Source organism: Trifolium pratense, linkage group LG7 (assembly GCF_020283565.1).
Source record: "Trifolium pratense cultivar HEN17-A07 linkage group LG7, ARS_RC_1.1, whole genome shotgun sequence".
In the NCBI taxonomy this organism is placed as follows: domain Eukaryota; kingdom Viridiplantae; phylum Streptophyta; class Magnoliopsida; order Fabales; family Fabaceae; genus Trifolium; species Trifolium pratense.
In genome coordinates, this window is record NC_060065.1 from 11,318,875 (window position 1) to 11,341,994 (window position 23,120).

The 23,120-nt window shown below is 32.4% G+C and overlaps 2 protein-coding genes and 1 long non-coding RNA gene across 7 annotated transcripts; 2 read left to right on the forward strand and 1 right to left on the reverse strand.

Moving 5' to 3' along the window:
• Nucleotides 1–296: 296 nt before the first annotated feature.
• On the forward strand, nucleotides 297–14,164 carry LOC123896959. The gene is made up of 7 exons (XM_045947418.1): nucleotides 297–587; nucleotides 879–1,180; nucleotides 1,257–1,887; nucleotides 1,990–2,189; nucleotides 11,577–11,818; nucleotides 12,081–13,966; nucleotides 14,096–14,164. The coding sequence occupies exons 2-6, from the start codon at nucleotides 906–908 to the stop codon at nucleotides 13,019–13,021; spliced, it is 2,289 nt and encodes a 762-aa protein (XP_045803374.1). The 5' UTR covers nucleotides 297–587; nucleotides 879–905; the 3' UTR covers nucleotides 13,022–13,966; nucleotides 14,096–14,164.
• Nucleotides 4,048–9,282, reverse strand: LOC123896960. 5 transcript variants are annotated; one of them, XR_006804709.1, is made up of 7 exons: nucleotides 8,957–9,282; nucleotides 8,816–8,844; nucleotides 8,542–8,624; nucleotides 7,236–8,451; nucleotides 6,709–6,769; nucleotides 5,735–6,088; nucleotides 4,048–4,473 (listed from the first exon to the last, which is right to left on the reverse strand). It is a non-coding gene; the product is annotated as an uncharacterized LOC123896960 (long non-coding RNA). The 5 variants fall into 5 exon arrangements; XR_006804707.1 differs by having other exon boundaries at nucleotides 5,735–5,770; nucleotides 6,018–6,088; nucleotides 8,542–8,844; XR_006804706.1 differs by having other exon boundaries at nucleotides 8,542–8,844.
• A 6,419-nt stretch (nucleotides 14,165–20,583) lies between the features above and the next one.
• LOC123896961 (ethylene-responsive transcription factor RAP2-13) lies at nucleotides 20,584–22,560 on the forward strand. The gene has a single exon (XM_045947419.1). It carries the CDS (start codon nucleotides 21,146–21,148, stop codon nucleotides 22,214–22,216), a length of 1,071 nt encoding a protein of 356 aa, XP_045803375.1. The 5' UTR covers nucleotides 20,584–21,145; the 3' UTR covers nucleotides 22,217–22,560.
• The last annotated feature ends 560 nt before the right edge of the window (nucleotides 22,561–23,120 follow it).

Consider the following 23,120-nt stretch of genomic DNA (forward strand, 5'->3'; position numbering starts at 1 on the left):
TCATATAGATCATCCATACAAATTTTTAGAAAAATTGAAAATCATTTGATATGTTATTGAGACGTATCCGAATTAACGGTATTTAATAAAAACTCATAAGCCGTTAATTTTGATGGGTCTCAATAACACATCAAATGATTTTCAAATTTTCTAAATATTTCTATGGATGATCTATGTGATATAAACTTTCAATCCAACGGTGAATTTTGTAAAATTTATATTCGTCGTAGAGTTATTGAGAAGTGGTGCACCATGCACCACTTGATCAACTTGTTCATGATAGAATTTGCCATAGATCATTTTATAACCGAGACCTCAATTATGTCGTAAGAGTCCTACATGATGACCTGAACAAGGGCAGATGCACATTGCTTATCAAAAAAAAAAAAAAAAAGGCAGATGCACATTGAGCCCTATTTTTTATTTTTTTATCTACTGAAAAAGAAAGACACCTCCTTCTCTCTCTCTAGCTGAAGGAGCAGCGGCGGCACCTCCTTCTCTGCTGTGCGACCACAACTGTTTTACACCGGGAGGAGCTGAATCGCATCAAAATCTTCTCTTATCCCAAAGTTTTCTTTTCAATTTCGGTAACCAATCAAATCCCTAATTGAATTGTTCTGCTTTTGGTGCTCTTATGATTGGTTGAATTTGTTTTGTTAAGCTTGTCTCATGATTTCTTTTTGGTTGATTTGGCTATGTATCATGGAGCTGTTTACTTTATAGTATTACTAGTTGTTAATATCACTTTGCATGCACAAGTGCTGCTATATCGCTCGCAACATTGTTGTGCAACATGTCCACTTTACAAATTATTACATATTGGAGTTGTGGTGCTGAATTTTATTAACCAATTGAATAAGTTATTCTTTAATATACAGGAAAATTCCATTTAGCGTTCATCCAGAATGGCGAGATGGGATGCTATCCTATCTCTTCCGGTACAAAATCCTCCCACCTTGGAAATTTCTTCTGATGAACTAGTTTGGTCAAAAGTCGAAGGTTGGCATCATAAATTAGATACAGTTGCTCTAATCCCCTTTGCCAGAGTTGACGATTTTGTCAGGGGTCAATCTAATAATAAAGAATGTCCTACAAGATTTTATGTTAGAACAAGGCGTCGGCATCGCCCTCCATCAACACCTTTAAAGCAAAAGGTTGATGGCACACTAGATTATATTTTGTAAGTTGTAAATGTCTATTTCGCATTTGGTATCTCTTATTCCATCATCTGGTTTTCATATTCCATTTCCATGTAGGTATTGGTGTTCCTTTGGTCCAGATGATCCTAGAAAAGGTGGAGTTGTACCACCAAAGAAGAAAAATGCTGGTCGACCAAATACCAAGAGAGGTTGCACCTGTCACTTCATTGTGAAACGCCTCATAGCCAAACCTTCGGTTGCACTGATCACATATAACAATGATAAGCATGTGGATGAAAAAGGTTTGCCGTGCCACGGCCCACAGGATAATAAGGCTGCTGGAACACCTGCTGAGTTTGCCCCATATATTTCAGAAGATCTCCGACTTCGGGTTTTATCTCTTCTATACGTCGGAGTGTCAGTGGAGACCATTATGGACAGGCACAATGAATCAGTTAAGAAACAAGGTGGTCCACGTAACCGCGATGACCTCTTGACTCACCGTTATGTTCGACGACAAGAGAGGGCAATCCGTCGTTCTACATATGAGCTAGATACTGATGATTCTGTTAGTATCTGCATGTGGGTTGAAAGCCACCAGAGTAATGTTTTCTTCTATGAAGATTTCTCTGATTCGGATCCATTCATTCTGGGCATTCAAACTGAGTGGCAATTGCAACAAATGATAAGGTTTGGGAACCGTGGTTTGGTTGCATCTGATTCAAGATTTGGTACAAATAAATTAAAGGTCTGTTAGCACCTTTCTCAGTTGAATTTTAGTAACCAGAAACATATAATTTTCATTGAGTTTTAAAAAAACTAACATCAAGCACATTGGTAAATTATGCAGTACCCTGTTCATAGTCTTCTAGTATTCAACTCAGACAAGAAGGCCATTCCTGTGGCTTGGATAATAACACCAAAGTTTTCATGTTTGGAGGCGCATCGATGGATGAGGGCTCTGTATAATAGAGTTTGCACAAAAGATCCTACATGGAAGTTGGCTGGCTTTGTAGTAGACGATCCACAGTATGATGTCCTAGCAATCAGGTGGGTTCAATATATCGATTAAGTTAGATAATTTCATTAATGATTGGTGCCTTCTTATAAATGCATATAGTTTTGTGCAAAAACATGGTTGAAATGTGCTTAATACTAGTTAGGAACCCGTGCAACACACGGGCGAGGACGATTCTATTATCTGATTAAATACAACACTTAGATAATTGGTAGTTAATATAACACAACCATATAAAAAAGACATATAATAATATAACTGTTGTTATAGTTAAAACCTAAACCAACAAACAAACAATAACTTAAGAGTATCATTCAGAAAACGCACGGGAAATTGTTTATAATTTATTTTAATAAAATAGTTAGATAAATGTTAATTAACATAATATAACTATATTATAAGGAAAAGATAATACAAAATTTGTCCTAACATTATAAACATAAGATATATGCATAAACATAACTCTTTCGAGACGCCTTCCCTTCAGGTGATTCTAATTCATTTACCTTATCAATAGTCTATACTATAGTCTCCCGTGTTATAATAATTGAACATTTATCTATTGATTGTTCCTCCTCAATTTAATGACACATTTTTAGTTACCCTTAAGACTAACCGAAAGCATATAGTAAATATAAATATATTTGATGCTATAAGCAAGCTAAGTAGTCATCATTCTTCTTCTGCGGCCAATCCCTAGTATTCTTATTTTACTAATATCAAAGTACAAAATTTGAGTCTACATGTCTCTATATTGGTCCTGAGTTCGATCCCCGGCTGGTGCGAAGAAGATGAACTCTGTTTCCGCATAATTATGCAGCATTCTAACATCCACATAAAATGTGATAGGCAAGCATTAATAACACTTAGTCTGGTTCTTTAATTAAACGCGTAAGCACTTAAATATTCACTTGAACAAATAATAAATTATATCACTTTACCAATAAAAAAAATTATATCTTATATTTATGAATGAATTCAGTCTCTCATGATAGTAGATCATTAGGAGCACCTTAAAAAGATAAATATAGTACAAAAACCACTCACATAAATGTTTTTTGAACTTATATATTAGTCTGCCGCATAAAGCTCTTCATTGATTAAACTTTATTGAGTGCTTTTGAATCGTGCACTATAAAGGAAAGGGTGAAAAATAAGGCAACACCAATAGAATGTGCTTAATCTCTATGTAATTAATATATAAGTTAAGACAATATACAAATAAAAAATGCGGTGTACATACTTTTAATAGTACACGATACAATAGAAATTGAGATAACTATATCAAGAATATACAATAGAAATTGTGTCTATCCTAGTTGCACTCAGGCTTTAGCTAATCTTCCACAAACTCTAGAGTTTCCTTGTAGTTGGAGAACTGGTACAATATCAAGCTCGTGTCGAGCTTTTCTGCTTGTATATGGCACTAACCGAAAGCATATAGTAAATATAAATATATTTGATGCTATAAGCAAGCTAAGTAGTCATCATTCTTCTTCTGCGGCCAATCCCTAGTATTCTTATTTTACTAATATCAAAGTACAAAATTTGAGTCTACATGTCTCTATATTGGTCCTGAGTTCGATCCCCGGCTGGTGCGAAGAAGATGAACTCTGTTTCCGCATAATTATGCAGCATTCTAACATCCACATAAAATGTGATAGGCAAGCATTAATAACACTTAGTCTGGTTCTTTAATTAAACGCGTAAGCACTTAAATATTCACTTGAACAAATAATAAATTATATCACTTTACCAATAAAAAAAATTATATCTTATATTTATGAATGAATTCAGTCTCTCATGATAGTAGATCATTAGGAGCACCTTAAAAAGATAAATATAGTACAAAAACCACTCACATAAATGTTTTTTGAACTTATATATTAGTCTGCCGCATAAAGCTCTTCATTGATTAAACTTTATTGAGTGCTTTTGAATCGTGCACTATAAAGGAAAGGGTGAAAAATAAGGCAACACCAATAGAATGTGCTTAATCTCTATGTAATTAATATATAAGTTAAGACAATATACAAATAAAAAATGCGGTGTACATACTTTTAATAGTACACGATACAATAGAAATTGAGATAACTATATCAAGAATATACAATAGAAATTGTGTCTATCCTAGTTGCACTCAGGCTTTAGCTAATCTTCCACAAACTCTAGAGTTTCCTTGTAGTTGGAGAACTGGTACAATATCAAGCTCGTGTCGAGCTTTTCTGCTTGTATATGGCACATTATGTGCACTAATTATTACTTGGTATTGGATATAAAGTCGTGACCTATTTAATCTCATGCTTGATGTGTTACCTAAAATTGCAAAAATTAGAGTTTCAGTAGGGATTAACAAAAGGCAGCATGGTTCAAAAAAAAAAAAAAAAAGGCAGCCAAAATCTTAAAATCACTCTTTTAAGGTCGCAGTCCCGTTGATATTGAAAGCTACTCCCATATTTCCCTTCAGCTTGTATACACTTTAACCAATAGAACAAATTTTTTACTCACATAGGCCATCCAATATTAAACTCGGTGAGATATAGAAGGGAAAGAGGGAATTGAACAAATTTGAATTGAAGAGGGAACATGTGTGTATATATAATCATAAACAAAAATAAAAACCAAATAGAACAAAAAGACAATAGGTGACTAATGCATTTAAGTAACAACAATGTTTTAAAACACGAGATTATTTTGAAAAGTCTTCAAACATTAGATTTAGTTACTGAAACCAAGAACTAATAAACTGAATACAATACCTAAAGAAAAAAATGTGACTATTGAGATCTATCATTCACTAAACACTATTCACTCTCTCATTCTCTTCTACTTCATTGTATTCCTAAGAGAAGAATAAAGACCCATAAACACAGCAACAAAAGATGGAAATATGTCGTAAAAAAAAAAGATGGAAATATGAACATTTTCATATCACAATATTTTTTTTTGGATGAATCAGATAAAATTCTAAGAATAAGACTCGTAAGGTTCATGTTCAATTAAGTACCTTCCAAATTTATATTAGAAACCAAATTGTTATGGCTTGACATATTTAAAGGGATTATGTCCTAGTACGTGAATCAACAAAGCCTTCTAAGAATGAGACACTTAAGGTTCATGTTCAGTTAAGAAAAAATGGCAAGGGAAAACATGTAAATCAGAATGCTAAGGGAAAACATGGCAAGCCACTCCTTCATCATGGCATTGCTAATCTTGCTACATTCTCTCAACAATAGTTAATAGCAACTTTCCAACTTCATTCTCGTTACTCGCCGTCAAAAAAATGAATGTGTTAAAAATGTCTGGGAGAGCAATCAAACAAATCAAAACTATAGGATTACCAAACTGACCAAGCATTGCTTCTCTGCAAATTTTTTGCAAATTTCTAAAATCAAAACTATAGAACTCCAAAACCAAACTAATGAAAAACTCCAAAACCAAGTCTTATACACGAAAAAGCTAACAACCCATTGCACTATCCACTATATGTACTTGAACACTATGTATTCTGCTTCTTCCAAATCAGCCGGGAACAAAATTAAATTATGACAATCAAAATACATAAAACTTCTACTACCTTTGCAAGAAGCAAGATGAATGGATCTTCACTCACCTAATAGCATAAAATACAATCATAAGTACATGTTCAAGTAAATTTAAAGTCAAAACGGCTAATTGATTTTATTTTGTATGCATTGATATATAAAGTGGTTGCTTAATATAATAAGATGGCATCCCCTGTACTGTTATTTTGTTCTTTATATACTTCATATAAGTCTGTAGTTTTTAGGATGATGAACAAATATAAAAGATAGATAGCAATAATAAATTAATTTATGGAAGATATCTTAATGTACTACCTCTTTCTTCATCAATGAAAAGGAAGTGAGAAACTTAAATGTAAATATCGTCTTCTTGCACTTCTCCTTTCCTTTTAACGGCAACCACACATTTCATTGAGTCTAAGGCATTAACTGGGATTAAAATTGGTAATGTAAATGATTAGACAAATTTCTTAACCATCTGTTACAAATGAAATTGAACATAAAGCTATACAATATTGGTAAGGCATAACATGATCTGGTCTTGCATAAAATGGGAGAAACATTTGAAGATTGTCTGAACTATGAATCTTACACAATACAACCAAACAACCAGAATCTAAATCATATGTTTTATCGTAACTCAACCTCATTCATTACATAACAAATAGACAAAAATAACAAATTAGAAGAATCACTTTTTACAAAATCATGGAAAGCAATGGAAAATTTTGGGGAGAATGAATTTGTACAAATGTGTTCTAATGTACCAGAGCAATTAAAGTAGTGGATTGATCGAAAAAAACAAAGAAGACATAACCTCACTGAGTAGATTAAATACAAACTCATCAATAAACCACAAAGTTGATTAAACTTTCCTCACTTACCCTTTTGTTTCAAACTATCTAGCTTCACAGTTTTGGGGTTAGCAAAACATAGATAGACACAAAAGGTAAAATCACAGTCTAAAAAGGTAAAGAAAAAGTTGGTAACAAATATGTTGCTATACCTTAAATTTAGTGTCTTGAATTCATACTTTTGGTGACTATTTAAAGACTCCTTGTTCGTCACTGCACAAAAAAGGGTTAGCAATCAAATGATATATTTGTTTATGGCAATTGATACTTAGTAACTCATAACATGCAAAGATAATGCATCAGGGTCATCTTATTGTTAGAAGCATGAACAGTGAGCTTTAAAAGACTATCCAACTTAAATCCATAAGAGAGGATCTAATAGAATGAATTTGGATTCAAACATGAGAGGGTTATGTTCATCATCTCGCCATTAAAATTCATTAGGGGTTTAAACTTCAAAAATAGATAAGTGGGATAAGGATTCAATAAATTTTAATGGTGAGATGATCAACGTGATAAAAAATCCTAATAAAATCTCATTAAAGTTTTTTTCTAACGATAAATAGGAACAGCCAGTGAGTATCGAAATGTTAAAAATAGAGCTAGCACCATCAAATCTACGTCTACCATGTCCAGAAACAGATAATGATAAGAATTACTACAACTAAAAAAGACTTACCTCTTGTTGTTCCCTGATTCAATGTATTACACAAAAAAAAGAATTCTCTTCATGATGTCCTTTAGTTTGCACATTCTTCATCTATCTAATACTTAATATCATCTTGCATAAAAGAATACATAAAAACCAAAAATCATACTTAATAGTTAACGTCATCATAATCACAACAAACATGTGAAACTGAAATATGAAATAAATTGATCCAAACACCTACAAAATGACCAAGGCTCTAATATGGAAAGAAATCACACCACTTTTATTTTTCAGAAGCCTTGTTACAACGAAAGGTTTTCCAACACACAAATTCAATAGATTTCAATCACAACACAAGACTCAACAACATAAATAAGCAACAATGTTCAACAAAAAGACTAATCTAAAATTGAGTTTATTGCAAAGACTAATTTAAAATATTACAGTTAAATAACTTATGCCTTATTGTAATATAAAACTGGAGTACTCACACTACTTGTATCACCCCCAATCAAGTTTATCTTTAGCAATAGCCTATAAGAATCCAACCAAGTATAGAGAAATAAATTACAGTGTCTAAGCCTACAAAATCTACATAGAAAATGTTCTCATTAGATTGAAGATTATGATGATCATCACAATAACCACATCTGATATTCATATGAGCCCTAATTCAATCTATATTCCTTTAGTTAGGTAAAAGATTCTACCCCACCTGTAAATTTCATTACTCATTAACCTCCAAATTAATTCAAGAACCATTCCAAAAATTTAATTAACAGATAAAGTTGATGTACCAACACAATTCAACAATCAAGGATGAAAGTTTTAAACTTTCACCAACAAAAATCTAGATCTATTGAATATAAAAAAAAAAAAATCTAGATCTATTACTTCAAAATTGAACTGCCTATAACTCATTGAAAATAGAATGAAAATCAACCAAATTATCACACACAGATTGCAAATTTGATACACCTTGATAAGATTATCCATCTAGAATACCTATGAAAGTAAGTAACTAAATCAAGTTGATGGTTTATCTCATGATCATTATTAATTAATTAATGCTTACAAAGTACCTGAATTCTGAATTTGATAAACTTTCTAATAATATTGAATTCTGAATCGAAAATCAAAACAAAAACATAACTACTCAAATAATAAACATAAGCTAAATACTACTCAAATACAATCAATTGAAGTTCAGAAAACTTACTCAATCAAACCCTAATTTTGGAACCTGAACAAACAATAACATTCCAAAAAAAAAAAAATCAGAATATGAAATCAAATGATGAAATAAGGAAGGGATTGAGAAGCAAGTTGAAACCTTTCTATATGAAGAAGCTGAAGAAACCTTCATGCTTATACATCAAATCCATACAAAAGTATCTTCATAAGGTTTTGTGACTTCTGAATCCAAATATACAAATAATAATCATGAAAATCATTGTATTCCAAATTTATCAATAAAATAGAAACAATATGAATCAAAGAACAAACAATGTAATAATACAGGGGATGAATAAAAAAATTCAAAACATGAGATGAATGTAATCCATAAATTAGAGAAACCATATAAAAGATAAAAAGGGATTACTTACAGATTGACGAATCCTAAATTATCTGTTACCTGAAGATTTGCAATGGAAGTGAATTTGTGAGAAAAAACGCATTAACTAATCATTAACCATGGAAGTTAATCTGTAACAAAGTGAAAACAAAGAGAAAACAAAAATTGTTACCTAGTGGAGGATTTGATTGAGAAGAGAACTTAATGAAATCAATGAGAAAGAAAGTGACGACAGCGAAGGTGTTGGTGGTGGTGAAGATATCAGAGAGGATGAGAGAGAGCTGATGAGAGAAGAATTGAAATCCATGAGAAAGAAAGTGAGTTATGATATTGAAGAGAGGGAGAATTTGAAATTTGAAATTGATTCCAACCTAATTGAAGTTTTTGGATTCTAGCTTGCAAATCTGCCGTGAAAGGGACGGTTCTTCTGCTTCTTTGTTTTTTTTTTTGTTTGGCTGAAGCTTTTCTTCTTTCAAGGACTGGGCTTTGCTGGGCCAGATTGTGTTGGACTCAATGTATTTGGCCCAAAATTGCATAACAGAAGAGGAGGGAAAAACAATTCAAAATATTGCCCAGAAGAAGTAAAGTTTTTGGCATTTTGTCCAGCAAGGATTTGCTATGAGTGCCTATGAGCTTGACACTTGTCAAAACTTTCCTTAAAGCTGAGTTCAATTTGTGTAGTTGTAAAGATTTTAAATATAGGTTCTTCTTGGTTCAGATTATCTAGTGACTTCTTCATGTACTCTGCTTTTTTCTCATTCCCAAAATCAAGCGTTTCATTTTCATTTTTTCCCCTTGAGTTGAGACTTCTTAGAATTGGGAGTTGGCCTAACTGAACCTTACAAAACCGGCTTATAAGGTGAGGATTGCCTCTAGTTTATAAACACATATTCAAACCATCTCGCAACCGATGTGAGACTTCTTAACAACTGCATACTTAAGGAAATTGTTATCAATTGTATTTAATAGGTTTTTCATTATATGCTAGGCTCTTTAATGCAATGATATATGTATATATATATATATATATATATATATATATATATATATATATATAGGTTTTTCATTATATGCTAGGGAGGGAGGGATCTATTCAACTTTGCTGTCAACAACAACTATTCTGTATATCATTCATCTCTACTCAACTTTGCTGTATAATACCAGAAAATCTTATGCCCATAAGATTTCAAACTCAAAATTTCAATCTCAAGATTCATTATTTTCAACCATCTTCAACCTCCAGCGTGTTACTGATGTCACCCGAATTTTGACCCGCATATGTATATTAAAACCCGCACGATTCAGATCAATTTAATATAAAAAACCACCATTAGTAATCCATAAAATTCATTCAAATACCCGGATTCGATACTCTAACGATCTTAATACAAAATTATTAAGTTTTAATCATCAAAACATAAGATTTAAAGTAAAAATTCGCAAACTTGTGAAGCCCATAAAAAGAAAAGGTTTTTCTCTGATTATTCTCTATGGTTGTTGAAAAAACACAAGATCTGTGACATTAGATTCTTAAAACCACGATCTACAAAAGCCTTATAATATTTCACAGTAATTTGTTGCATATCATGTTTTGAAATAAAAACAAAATGAAAATTATCTGAAAATTAAGAAAAGAAGAAGAATTTAGAGATGCAGAAATAAAAAGGTTCATTTGCAAATCTGAAGCAGATGGATTAAAATAAAAACCAGTGTTTAAATTAGAGTGTGTTTTTGCAATTATATTATTCTAACTTACTAGGCTTGTAAATTTTATATTGTTTATTGCATAAATAATAGAAGATAGATGGATGGTCTAGATTGGGCAACTCAAATGAATAACTTAGTCCATTTTAATGTAATGAGTAGATAATAATTTGCTATTATAGTTAAAATTTACTTAACTTCATGCGGATGAATTTGATTTGTGCCATGTCAGCATAGGGCAACTACCCTCAATTTAAAGAGCCTAGCCTATAATGAAAAACCTATTAAATACAATTGATAACAATTTCCTTAAGTTGCAGTTGACATTCTTTGCTTTGCTGTACTGATATGCTTTGCTGTTATGATATACATTGACCAGCTATTTACACGCCTAGTTTTGCTGATAATTTGGCACACATTGATATCTTGATATACTCCTTAATTGTATCATATATTCCTAACACCCCCCCCCCCCCCCCCCCCCCCCCCCCCCTCTCAAGTTGGAGGTGAGATTGAAATCTCAAGAACACAGTAGTCGTTTATAAGCGTCACCTCCAAGCGGTTTACTAAAAATGTCAGCTAATTGGTCAAAAGACCGGCGATATGAAGGAGTGATAAGACCTGATTTAATTTTCTCACGAACAAAATGACAATTAATTTCAACATGTTTGGTGCGTTTATGAAAAACTGGATATTCGGCTGTGAATGGCAGCTTGACTATGACAAGATATTTTAACCATTGCAACTCCGAAGATAAAGTTGTAAGGGAACGATATTCTGCTTCAACAGAAGAACGTGAGATTGTTGGTTTATTAAAATATTGAACCTAAACTATACATTACTAAGTGCAAAGGATGGGTGAATTTGATAAATAAATAGTATAGTTTTTTGACCTTGTGCAAAGGATTGTGCTGCTCTGTTTTCTACTTTTCTTCTATGACAATGCTGATGACTTGTTCAAAATTTAATATAGCTATATATTTGACATTCTGAACTAAGAGATCTTGTGCTTTTCTATATCACTTAATGGAATTCTATTTGTCGCAATTTATTGATTGACAAGTATTTATATTCCATATATTTCTCAGGGATGTGTTTCAGTGCTCAGTATTAATAAGTTTCTGGCGGGTTCGACATTCATGGCATAAAAACATAACAAAGTGTTTGGAAACTGGTATTCAAATAAAGATATCAAGACGGCTTGGATGGATAATGGATAAAATTTCTCGCAGTCAGGGAACCATGTCACTCTTTGAAGATTTTGTGGAGGACTTCATTGATGAATCCAATTTTATGGACTATTTCAAGGCCACTTGGTATCCTAGAATGGGTTAGTAATATCTTTCTATACTTATTTCCATTTTAAATAAATATTTAATATTGTTTTTCTGTTGTAGACTTAAATTGACATAATCATCTCTAAATTGATATAAAATTATTAATAGTTTATACTTGTTACTGTTGCCTTTACTTTGCATAACTTGTATAATAATATTTGCTGGATATTTCCTGAGTGTTTGTCTGTTCATTCAATGTCATGAAGTCTTTATTGGAAGTTATGTACATTGAACTTATTTTTCCCTTTGGTGCAGGAGCATGGGTTGATGCACTTAGAACTCTTCCGATTTCTAGCCAGGAATCTTGTGCAGCAATTGAGTTGTACCACAACCAACTGAAGATCAGGTTGTTGAATGAGAAAGACATTAATGTCCAGCGTGCTGATTGGCTGGTTGACAAGCTAGTTACAAAAGTCCATTCTTATTTTTGGCTTGATGAATGCTCAGATAAAGATGATTTTGCACGATATTGGAAAAACGAATGGATGAGTGGTTTGACATCATGGCGCAAAGCACTGAAGATTCCAGATACCAATGTCTTGATGGAAGATGGGTGTGCTAAGGTGGATGACGAAGATGAGCAAGATAAAGCTTATATTGTATCGAACCCTGGTTCAATGTTGAGCATCTGTGATTGTTGTTGGGCAAAAGATGGCAACCTTTGTGAGCATATCTTGAAAGTTCTTAGTATCTGCCGAAGTAGAGGGTTTGTTCTATCGTCTATCAGCTTATTGCAGTATCGCCAGGCGCTAAATACCATGCTGCATTGCCCACCTTTTGATTCTTTACTTCGCGATCATGCCGTGTCATTGGCAGTTTCAGTACAGAAACAGTTAAATACGCTACTCGATAAAGAAAGTATCCAGACTGCTGTGGAACCTAATGAGAAACGGATTGTTATAGATATCCATCAGGAGAGCTCCAGGGTAGTTTCAGCTACCCAAGATCAAGCCTTAGTTTGTGAGAGGCATGCCGTCGATGATATTTTATCTCGGGATGGTGATGGGGCTGCTGTGTGTGGAACGAGTAATATCACTGGTCAGAGTATGGATCATGGCAATACTAGAAATGAAAAACCGTCCGAGATTGCTGGAGAGGAAAGTTTTCATGCCGACATGGACGTTGACCCATCATCGATTTGTGTTCCCTCTTCTGGATTGTATTCTATTGATGAGATTGCTGACGGGGCATTGTGAAATTCATAATGGTGTCAATGGTGCTTTCAAAGTTATGTCTTTCATGAAGGATGCTGATAGACACTACTTGAGCTCCCCTTCAACATCCATGACAGTTGAGCAAGTTGCAATTGTCATGGTTGAAAATGCAGGAACAATCAAGGAGGTTGTGAACTTTGGATCAGATACATAGATGATTTTGAGTGTCAATCTCTATTGACACTCAATCATTAATTCCTTTATAATCTACTACCCTCAATCATTATTATATGTCTAATTCTAAATATAATTTTGGTATGTTGAGGTTATTAGAGGCTACATGAAGCTGTTGGTGCACTCAAACATTATCATAACAATAGTTGAATTGGATGTTACCTTCAGATTCTTCCTTGTTTACAAAATTACAAATGGGTAATGTGAAATAAAAAAAAAAAAAAAAAAAAAAAGTGTATTCAATTCTTTTTATGGAGTAGCGATTTTTTTTAGCTGATTAGATAAATGTACCTTATTCCATTGTAAATATATGGGCCTCATTTCATTCGGATGCAGAATTATTATTTGAGTATTCAGTCAATTTAGTCCCTAAACTATCACTCTTTCACCAACTTAGTCCTTAAACTATTAAAAACAACTAAAAGGTCCCTAATCTATTTTTTAATTCGTCAATTTAGTCATCGGTTAACTTGTCTATAAAACCCTAAAATATTATCACCCTTTCTTCTTCCACGTGCTTCGACGAAAACAACCACCTTCCTCGGATAGTTTGTTAAAGTGAGTGTTCTTAAAATTACTCATCCAGTAAATACACAACTCGGATGGTTAAAGGTTGTTGGACATTTGATATGTTGTGTCGTGGGTCTGAAACCACAAATTTCTACTTAGTACTTTTTGTGAGTTTTGCCTGAATGTAAAATAAAAGTTATTTAATTTAGTTATGGTCTGATGTCCAAATTCGAAGCCAATCAGGTATTAATTCTTGTATTTGCTTTCTGTTTGACTTGTGATTGGGGTATTACAAATACTCATAACTTTAATTATTTTCCCTCACTTCTCAACCACAAACTTTGTAATAATAGTTGATTTTTTTTTGGGCAGCTTGATAATGGCGATATTATATGGTGTCAAATGTCTCCGAAAGATGGAAATGACGAACAATTTCTTGATGTTCCAGTCCATTGTGATACATGTGCATAACCATCTGGTATGATCATTTATAATAAGAATATTGTAACCTTTTTTTCCATAAATTGAGTTGTTGTATCCTTATATTTTATATTTCGTATTCTAAGAATCGTGAATACTACAAAATAATTAATATTGGATAATCATGTGGCCTCTGGCTCTATCTATCCATTCAAGCTGGAATTCTTCGTATATCTGCAAGCGTTAGTTGATTGAACCACCTGGTCTCAAAATAATCAACAAATTCTCTGGCCAACAACATAAGCTGAGCATAGCACAACCCACTAATAACAACGCATACAATTATAAGTACTTCAGCAAATGCTCTTCTTGCCTCTTTCACCAAACACTTCATCGATATCTTTGTCAATAGCTTCCCTTTGTGCCTGCTTGTTAAGAGACATTAACCCTAAAAAATTAAAATATACACAAAGAAACTAAATTTGTGAAACTTGTGCCAAAAGTATTTCTAAATGCCCCATAAACATTGTCGAGACTTCAAGAAAAACTTGCCTTAGTAAGTCTCACTTCCTTCAAAGGCATTGGAAACTTCATCCAAACAAGCTGATCCTCTCTTAACAGCTCACGAAACCCATTCAGTGTGATTTGTGAAAATCTCATATTCAGGGTTTTCCACGTTAAAATTGACGTGTTTTTATTTACAGTTTTTACTACTTTGTTGTTATTACCGTTGGTGTTGTCTGTGTTGGATAATTTGATTGTTCGGGTTCCACAAAAAGAGACTAATTAATAAACGCATCCGTATATTCCATTGTGCACTCTGATCCCGTCAACTTGCATCAGAGCTTCGGTTCTCTTGGGGAATTAATTTGTGGTGAACAATTGATGTCAATGCAACTGGTATAGTGATCTTCGGGGCCGGCTTTGAAGGAGTGCATGGTGCTCTACGGCGTCGGGCCTCCACTTTTTAGGTGTCTAAAAAATAATTTATATGGTAATATGTTTCTTAAAAAAATGATTCAAAAAATTAAATAAAAGTCCTAATATTTTTTTAATCTATTTTTGTTGGCCCAAGGTAAAGTGGTTAGGTTCAAATTTTAGAAAAATAAAATGAATAAAATAAAAGTTTTTTTTGGTCTCAAACATAAACAAAAACATGTGCTGCTTCTCCTTCTCCGTCCCAATGTTAGAAGGATTTTTTTTAAGTAGTTATAAGATATTTTTGTTAGTATTTATAATACGACTATTTTTAATGTTATTTACTGTATATTATTTACAATTTAAAAAAGTATTAATCGTTTTGAATTTTTTGCTTTTTTATTAAGGAATCCATCTTTAATATTTAAGGCCAGACTTTTAAATTGCCCGGGCCAACCCCAGGGACTTTGAATAGGTCAATGGAAGCACAGATGGACTTGATCAACTGGAATTTATGCGGCGGAGATGTAGGTTAGGTTGGTTGACAATGAAATAATATGGCAAATTCAATGCTACTTTTAGTGACACAAGCCACATGATGCAGTGAAAGAGAGATGGGTGTGCTTCATTCAGGTTCAACGAATGGGAAAATTACATACTTAGTACATACTAAGGCTCTGTTTGGTAAAAATAAGCTATAAGCTAGTTGATAGTTGATAAGCTAGCTGATAGCTGAAAAGCTAGCTTAGCTTATTGAAATTAAAGTGTTTGGTAAAATTAGCTTTTAAAGTGGTTATTAAATATAAAATTACATAATTGATAGTGGGTAGTTTATTTTTTAGAGTGTGTAGTTATTAAATTAAAGGGTAAAAATGGAATAAAGTGTAAAAAGCTATAAGCTATAAGCTCAAATGCTACTTGAAATAGCATCTGAAAAAAAGCTATAAGCTATAAGCTCAAATGCTACTTGAAATAGCATCTGAAAAAAAGCTATAAGCTAGTACAAAAAGCTTGTTACCAAACACTTCTAATTTTTTGAAACAAGCTTATAAGCTCATATAATAAGCTATAAGCTAGCTTATTTGTGTTACCAAACACACCCTAAATATGAATCAAATTGTCATCTTTAATTTTGGTCCATTTAGATGCTTGTTTGTTAGCTTCGTGTCTAATATTCACACTCAATAGTATTTCCAAATTAAGTACTTCCAACTCACACACACCAATGGAAGGGGATGGTGTCCCATATCTAGATTTTGGAATCCCAACCAAAACCATTCAATGAAAATTAAAAGCCGTTTTTTCCTCTCCTCTTAGTAAAGAGAATATAAAAAGAGTGGTAGAAAGAACTAGAAGGTGTATACATGGACCCAATATGAATATGAATATGAATATGAATCATGATTATAGGAATAGTACATGGGAAGCATGTGCAATGCCGTAAAAAAAGTTGAAATTTGTGTAACTTGCACCCCACCAAATAAGATAGAAATATCTCTTACGCGTGACTTGAAAATGACACTTTCATTGGCTTTGTTACCCCATTTGCTTAGATGGTCCAAAATATTCAATGCCCTAAACTTCTCAACAACGCAAGCATTCTAATCAATGACATCCTTGACTCAATCTTCCCACCTTTCCAGCTCAATTTGTTGACAATAAGGGTACAACTTGACAAACTCAATTAATTCTTCATCACTAACTTTGGACTTTGTAGTTTTCATTTTTACTTCCTACTTTCTTGCCTTGCTTGATTGGTATATTATTCAGTCTCGTAGTGGTTATTAAACAGTAATGTTTGTCTTAACTTTACATAAGCCTTACCGCCACAATTAAATTTTGAAACGCTATTTTGATTCTCTTGAATCACTTTTGTTTTATAACTAAAAAATGCATAAATTTCTTGCTAAGTTAGTTTTCTTGATACGGGCTCTAAACCTTTCTCTTAAAATTCATCCTGTCTTTCTTGTTTAAGTAACCACTTTAGCGCTTGTATTTGGTCCATAAATGAGAGAGAATACAACCAAGTAGATACAAAAGAGAGGTCTCTTTGTAATTTTTTTTTGGATAAACTAAATTACACCAGTATGTAACTGCGGAGATCAATCTCGTAAATGATATGAAAAGTTGACCTCTAACTACCAAGATATGTATATCCAATCTACTTCATACCATACACACTTATTCATTTTATCGAAATTGATTTCTTTATACGAGCAAATTTTGGGGGAAATAAAAGTGTTTCCTTTCTAGAAAATGCTAACATAGAGTGCATATGTTAAGGAGACAATTTTTTTTTTTTCTTTTTACACAGAATCAAATTCATATTTATTCTCTTAAAAAATAAAGTAAGAGTTTATTCTAATAAATTTCTTCAAAATTCAACGGATTGCCACTTTGTAAAGTCCGTGCCAACTGCACAACTCTTATCCATATGTGTGCGATCCAAATTTATTGATTTGTTTATAGGGGTGGTAATGTGCACCACCATGAAGTATGGATGGTGCTTAAACAAATTAATACTACTACTATTGGTAAAATTAAGCTATAAATCAGTTGAAAACTAAAAAGTTAACAAATAATTGATAATATAGTTTTTATTTAATAACTGACAAGTTAATAGAATAAAATTAAAATGTGATAAATTTAGTTAGGTACTGTACATATAAAATGACATAAAAGTATATGATTATTTTATGTGAGTTGACAATTTTTTTTTATTAAAAATAAATAAATTAAAATAATAGGTTTAAAATTGGAATGAAAGGTAAAAAGTTATAAGCTCAAATCATATTTAAAATAACATTGGTAAAAAACTCATAATGTTATTTAAGTTAGTACAATGGTTCACAACAAAGATGGATCATATAATATTCCATCCAATTTTTTTTTTACCATGCGCACTATTCATATAACATATTTTAACTATAATTTTTTTACTAATATATAAAGATAAATATTAGTATATCAGATATTAGTTTTAATTATGACCTCAAAAAAAAATAGTTTTAATTATATAGATGAATATTTTTTAAATATCAACTTTTTATAATTTTTAATAATATATAACTAAAAATATTAAAGGTCAAAATTATGCATTGACAAGTAGTTAACTACGACATTGTTTTTTTTTTGTGTGATAAGGATGAGGACTAAGCCCAAAACAAAAAGAAACAATTACAAAGAATACATAAGTATTCATCAACTATGTGTAAAATATGATTAACCACATATTTAAATTGATTTTTTTTTTGCACAACATTTTTAAATTGATTTAATCATATAAATTGTTGATGAGTTTTAATATAAAATTTGTGATTAAGATGCCATTTATCATGTTTATTTTTCTCTATGGAGTCTAAAACAATTGGAAGAGGCTGAAACTATTTAATGTCAGAACTGATCTGGAACAAATAGTGAAAAAAAATAATTGGCACTCGTATACTCCTATACCTAACAATCTTTAATTATTTATTACTAATTATTATATAAATTAATTAATTATTACTCCTACAAGATAGAACTTTCCGGTTTAATACTTGAAAAATTATAGTGCTTGAGTTGAGCATATAAGTGGGCTTTGATTATTAATAGAATTAAATGAAATAAACAAAACACTATTGATTGAAGACTGTTACTAACTCTCTTAACCACAAACAAAAGATAAAACGGCTGCCCGCTTCTCATTTGGGCACTTACGTCCTCCTCATAAATTTATATTATCTTCTCATTCACGATTTCAGATTTCAATTCTCACCTTTTAAAAAAATCAATTATTAGTTGCTTGTTAGTTGAACTGATGTAGATTAACATTTCATAATAATAATGTACAAGTTGAAACTTCTAAGCTAATTAATTAATTTGAACTAACTTAATCAAGAGCATCTAAATAAGATAGAGTTTTCTTTCAATTTAATTAAAGAGATGGTGAGATTGTTCTTGGGGTATGTTTGATTTGTTAAAGAGTAAGTACTGAACAGAACAGTACAAGATAAAACAACACAACACATGTCACAACAATAAAGAACAAACTTTTGAGATATTGAACATTTTTTTTTGTCTTATATGATATTTGGTTAATAAAATGGTATTTTGGTATTTTAGACAACTTGTACTGCGGACAAAAAGTTGTGTTGTGGTTTAGTGAGAGACAAAAAATTCTGTTTTTGTCCTGTCCATTGCCTCTCAGTTTGTTCGGTTCCTGAAAAAGTTTTACAATCAAGCAAAGTACAATTATAGTTGTCCTGTCTAGTCCCTTATTTTTTAGCAGGTCAAACAGACCCTTGAAAACCAAGTTGCGATTGTTCATGAGTAATAATAATGAGAAGATATAATTGTAAAATGGGTCATGCTAATCAGGCACCGGTTAAGGAAACCCAAAAAAGAAACTTTTGAATAGAAAATGATATATTTTAAACTTTTGAAGAGTCGACTGCATAAGTTCCATTGCCAAATTACTATTTTTGTTTTCTTAACCAGTGCCTCAGAGACACTGTTTACCATTTTCCTTGTAAAATATTGCATTAAAAGTCGAGTAGGTAAAAACATTGAGACAAATTTTATTGGAATAATTTATTTTAAGATGGAAGGAGTGTAACAATGTTAAATCTTGTTTTAGAATGGATCAGGTCTACTTTTCCGACCCAATCAACCACAACACGTTCATCTCAAATTCGCTCAACCGGCCAGTTCATGAGATGTCTAGTTGCCTCACCACAAAAGAGCACTTCCTTCACTTGTTGAACTATCCTCCAAATGTCTTTCACATCGCTGAATTTCTCAGTTACAACTTCGCATATTTAAGTGTGACTCTGAGTCATGCCCAAATACAATTTATATATTTTATACACACTGATTTGAATGTTGAAATGCTAAATTTTTATAGTTACTTTTCCCTTTATCGGAGAACAACCTCTGCTACAAGAGTTGTTTCTACTGTGTTGGAATCCTCGCATTGCGACAAGAGCTTCTTCTTTTTATAGTATAACGAAAAATATATCTTACTCTCTCGAGTCCTTAATAGAATATTGAATGTATTTGGTCTATTTTTTAGTCAATTACATTGATTATTCTATGTATCTAAAAAGTCAACTTTTTGTATACTATTATTAAGAACCGCTATTCTCCAAAAATAAAAATAAAATAAATTAAGAGTCATGGAAGCGTACAATGAACGCGATAATTAAAGCGGAAAGAGAAAGGTGCATAGTGCATTATTTATGAGTAAATTATAAAAAAAATTGTAAGAAAAGAAAATTATAAAAATAAAAATATAAAAAAAGAGGATACTGATGATGGCTGGCTGATGCAATTGGAATTGGAATGAACGCGCAAATAAGGTCAACGACTCAACATGATTAACGACAAAATTAGATTAAAAAACAACGTAACCACACTGGCACCTGTCAGTACTAAGACAGACACGTGTCGTTCTACCAAAACAAAAAGGACACGCGTCACTACAATATTCGCTATTACCTAAATGAAATCAATAATAGCAGGTTAATTATGCAATTAACATTCAAAACCAATGTAACACAAGTTGCTATATAATGGAGTGTGACTCTTGAAAACCAAAATCAAGAGTGGCGAGAGGTTCACAAAAAAGAAAAATCAATTTTCATCTTCATAAAATTTTCAAGAACTTCTAAGATTTGTGCTGTGTTTTAATTTTGTTCTATTTTAATTTCCCCTTCTCCAACACCCCCGCTTCTCTGAATCCCTTTCTGTTAATCATCTGTCTTTCAACTTATGATTTTTGGGTTTGTCTTTTAATTAATCAAAAAGTAACAAACTTAGAACAATTTTTCGAAAGCAGGTGTTTTCAGAATCGAGATCCAGGTTTAATTTTACATATCTTGTAAATTTTTATCTTTTAAATTAGCCATAGCCACAAGGGTTATTTTTGATACCTTAAGGCTCTTTTTTAATTTTCTTGATCAAGGATTGAAAGGATTGTCTATTTAAAATCCCTTCCATATCCTTTGTTTTTTTTTTTTTGTGGTTTTAATTTTTAATTAATTAATTAATTAACCTGTTCTTCAATTTTAGTAAGATTCAGGTATAATTTTTCAGAATCAAATTATGGCAGCTATGATGGATTTTTACAGTAACACACAGTTTCATAACTCAGATCCATTTAGAGGTGAATTAATGGAAGTTCTTGAACCTTTTATCAAAAGTCCTTCAGTTTCAACCTCAACCTCAACCTCAACACAATCACCCTCATATTCTTCTCCTTTTCTACCTTCTATCTCTTCTCTTCCTCCTCTTTATACTGATGGTTGTTATAGCCAAAACTTCGTAGGCTTTACTCAACCATCTTCAACTTCTTCTTCTCTTCTTGGTCTTAATCACTTAACCCCATCTCAAATCAACCAGATCCAAGCTCAAATCCAACAACAAAACTTTACCTTACTGCAACAGCAACAGCAACATCAACAACAACAACAACAACGTCTTGGTAATACTCTGAGTTTTCTCAGTCCAAAACCGATCTCTATGAAGCAAGTGGGTAATAATCTTTCAAAACCCACGAAGCTATACAGAGGGGTGAGGCAAAGGCACTGGGGAAAATGGGTTGCTGAGATAAGACTACCAAAGAATCGTACTAGGCTTTGGCTTGGTACTTTTGATACAGCTGAAGAAGCTGCTTTGGCTTATGATAAAGCTGCTTATAAGCTTCGTGGTGACTTTGCTAGGCTTAATTTCCCAAATCTTAAACACCAAGGTTCTTCTATTGGTTGTGAGTTTGGTGAGTTTAAGCCTCTTCCTTCTTCTGTTGATGCTAAACTTCAAGCTATTTGTGAAGGTTTAGCTGAGATGCAGAAACAGGGGAAGACAAAGACAGAGAAACCTAAGAAAACACCTGCAGCGAGGTCTAAAGTTAAGGCGGCGACGACAGCGGCTTCTTCGTCGGAGACAGTGACTGTGGTTGAGGATTCTGTTGTTGATTTGAAGAAGGGTGGTTCAGAGGGTTGTTGTAAGGTCGAAGTTTCGTCTTCTCCGGTGAGTGAAGGTGGTTCTTCTGAAGGATCTTCACCACTTTCGGATCTTACTTTTGGTGATGTTGGTGAGCCACAGTGGGAGGGTGATTTAGATAATTTTAATTTGCTAAAATACCCCTCTTATGAGATTGATTGGGATTCTCTGTGAAATCTGTGTTGGTTGCTAGTTATTAGTTATTAGTTATTATTATTACTAGTCAGTGTCCTCATATGTAATTTTTTTTTAATTTTCTAGTTAAGGGTATCATCTCATGCATTATTATGTAATTAGGTTTTAGTTTCTTAGTTGTGGCTACTGCAATGGAGTTTTTGACAATTGCAGTGCTACTTATAGGATATTATTGTAAAATCTCTTCTTACCTTGGTTCACAGCTGGTTTTTTTCTTGCTTGGACTGGGAGAAGAATCTAGTTATGTTTTTTAATGTTCATATTAGTAGAGATGTAATCTACATGCATTTCATTTTATGAAATTCTATTCTGTTTTAAGTTTATATTGTTATGTGAAGATGTGTGAAGAGAAGTTTCATTAACTAAAAATCAGTAGCATAAGATATGTGAATATGGAAATATACAATTGGTTTTAAGTGTTCAACATCATTAGCTATAAGAAATAGCTAAATAACTCAAACCAACCAATTTCCACAATACATTCTTCACTAATGTTTTTACAAACAAATCAAACTTTCTCTCCACTGCAAACTGTAAAATAATATGCGGACAATCTTCAAATGTTTCTCTCATTTTTTGCAAGACTAAATCATGTTATGCCTTCCCTTGGCTTCAACTCAAAGTAGCTCTAAACGAAATTCTAAATCATCTATAATGCTTAAATCAAGATTATCTAATAACATTCATCAAGTTATCATGGCCAAATAATTGTTGAGGGGATTTTGGTGAGTTTCTGATCAATCTATATGATTTCTGTCATTCCACAAAACCCAAACTATAAATTGCATAAATGACTGCAGTGTAAATGACCGCCGTGCTCGGCTACATCCCCATAAATAAGTGACTAGAAGAAGATGCTCATATATTTTTGTCATATTATTGA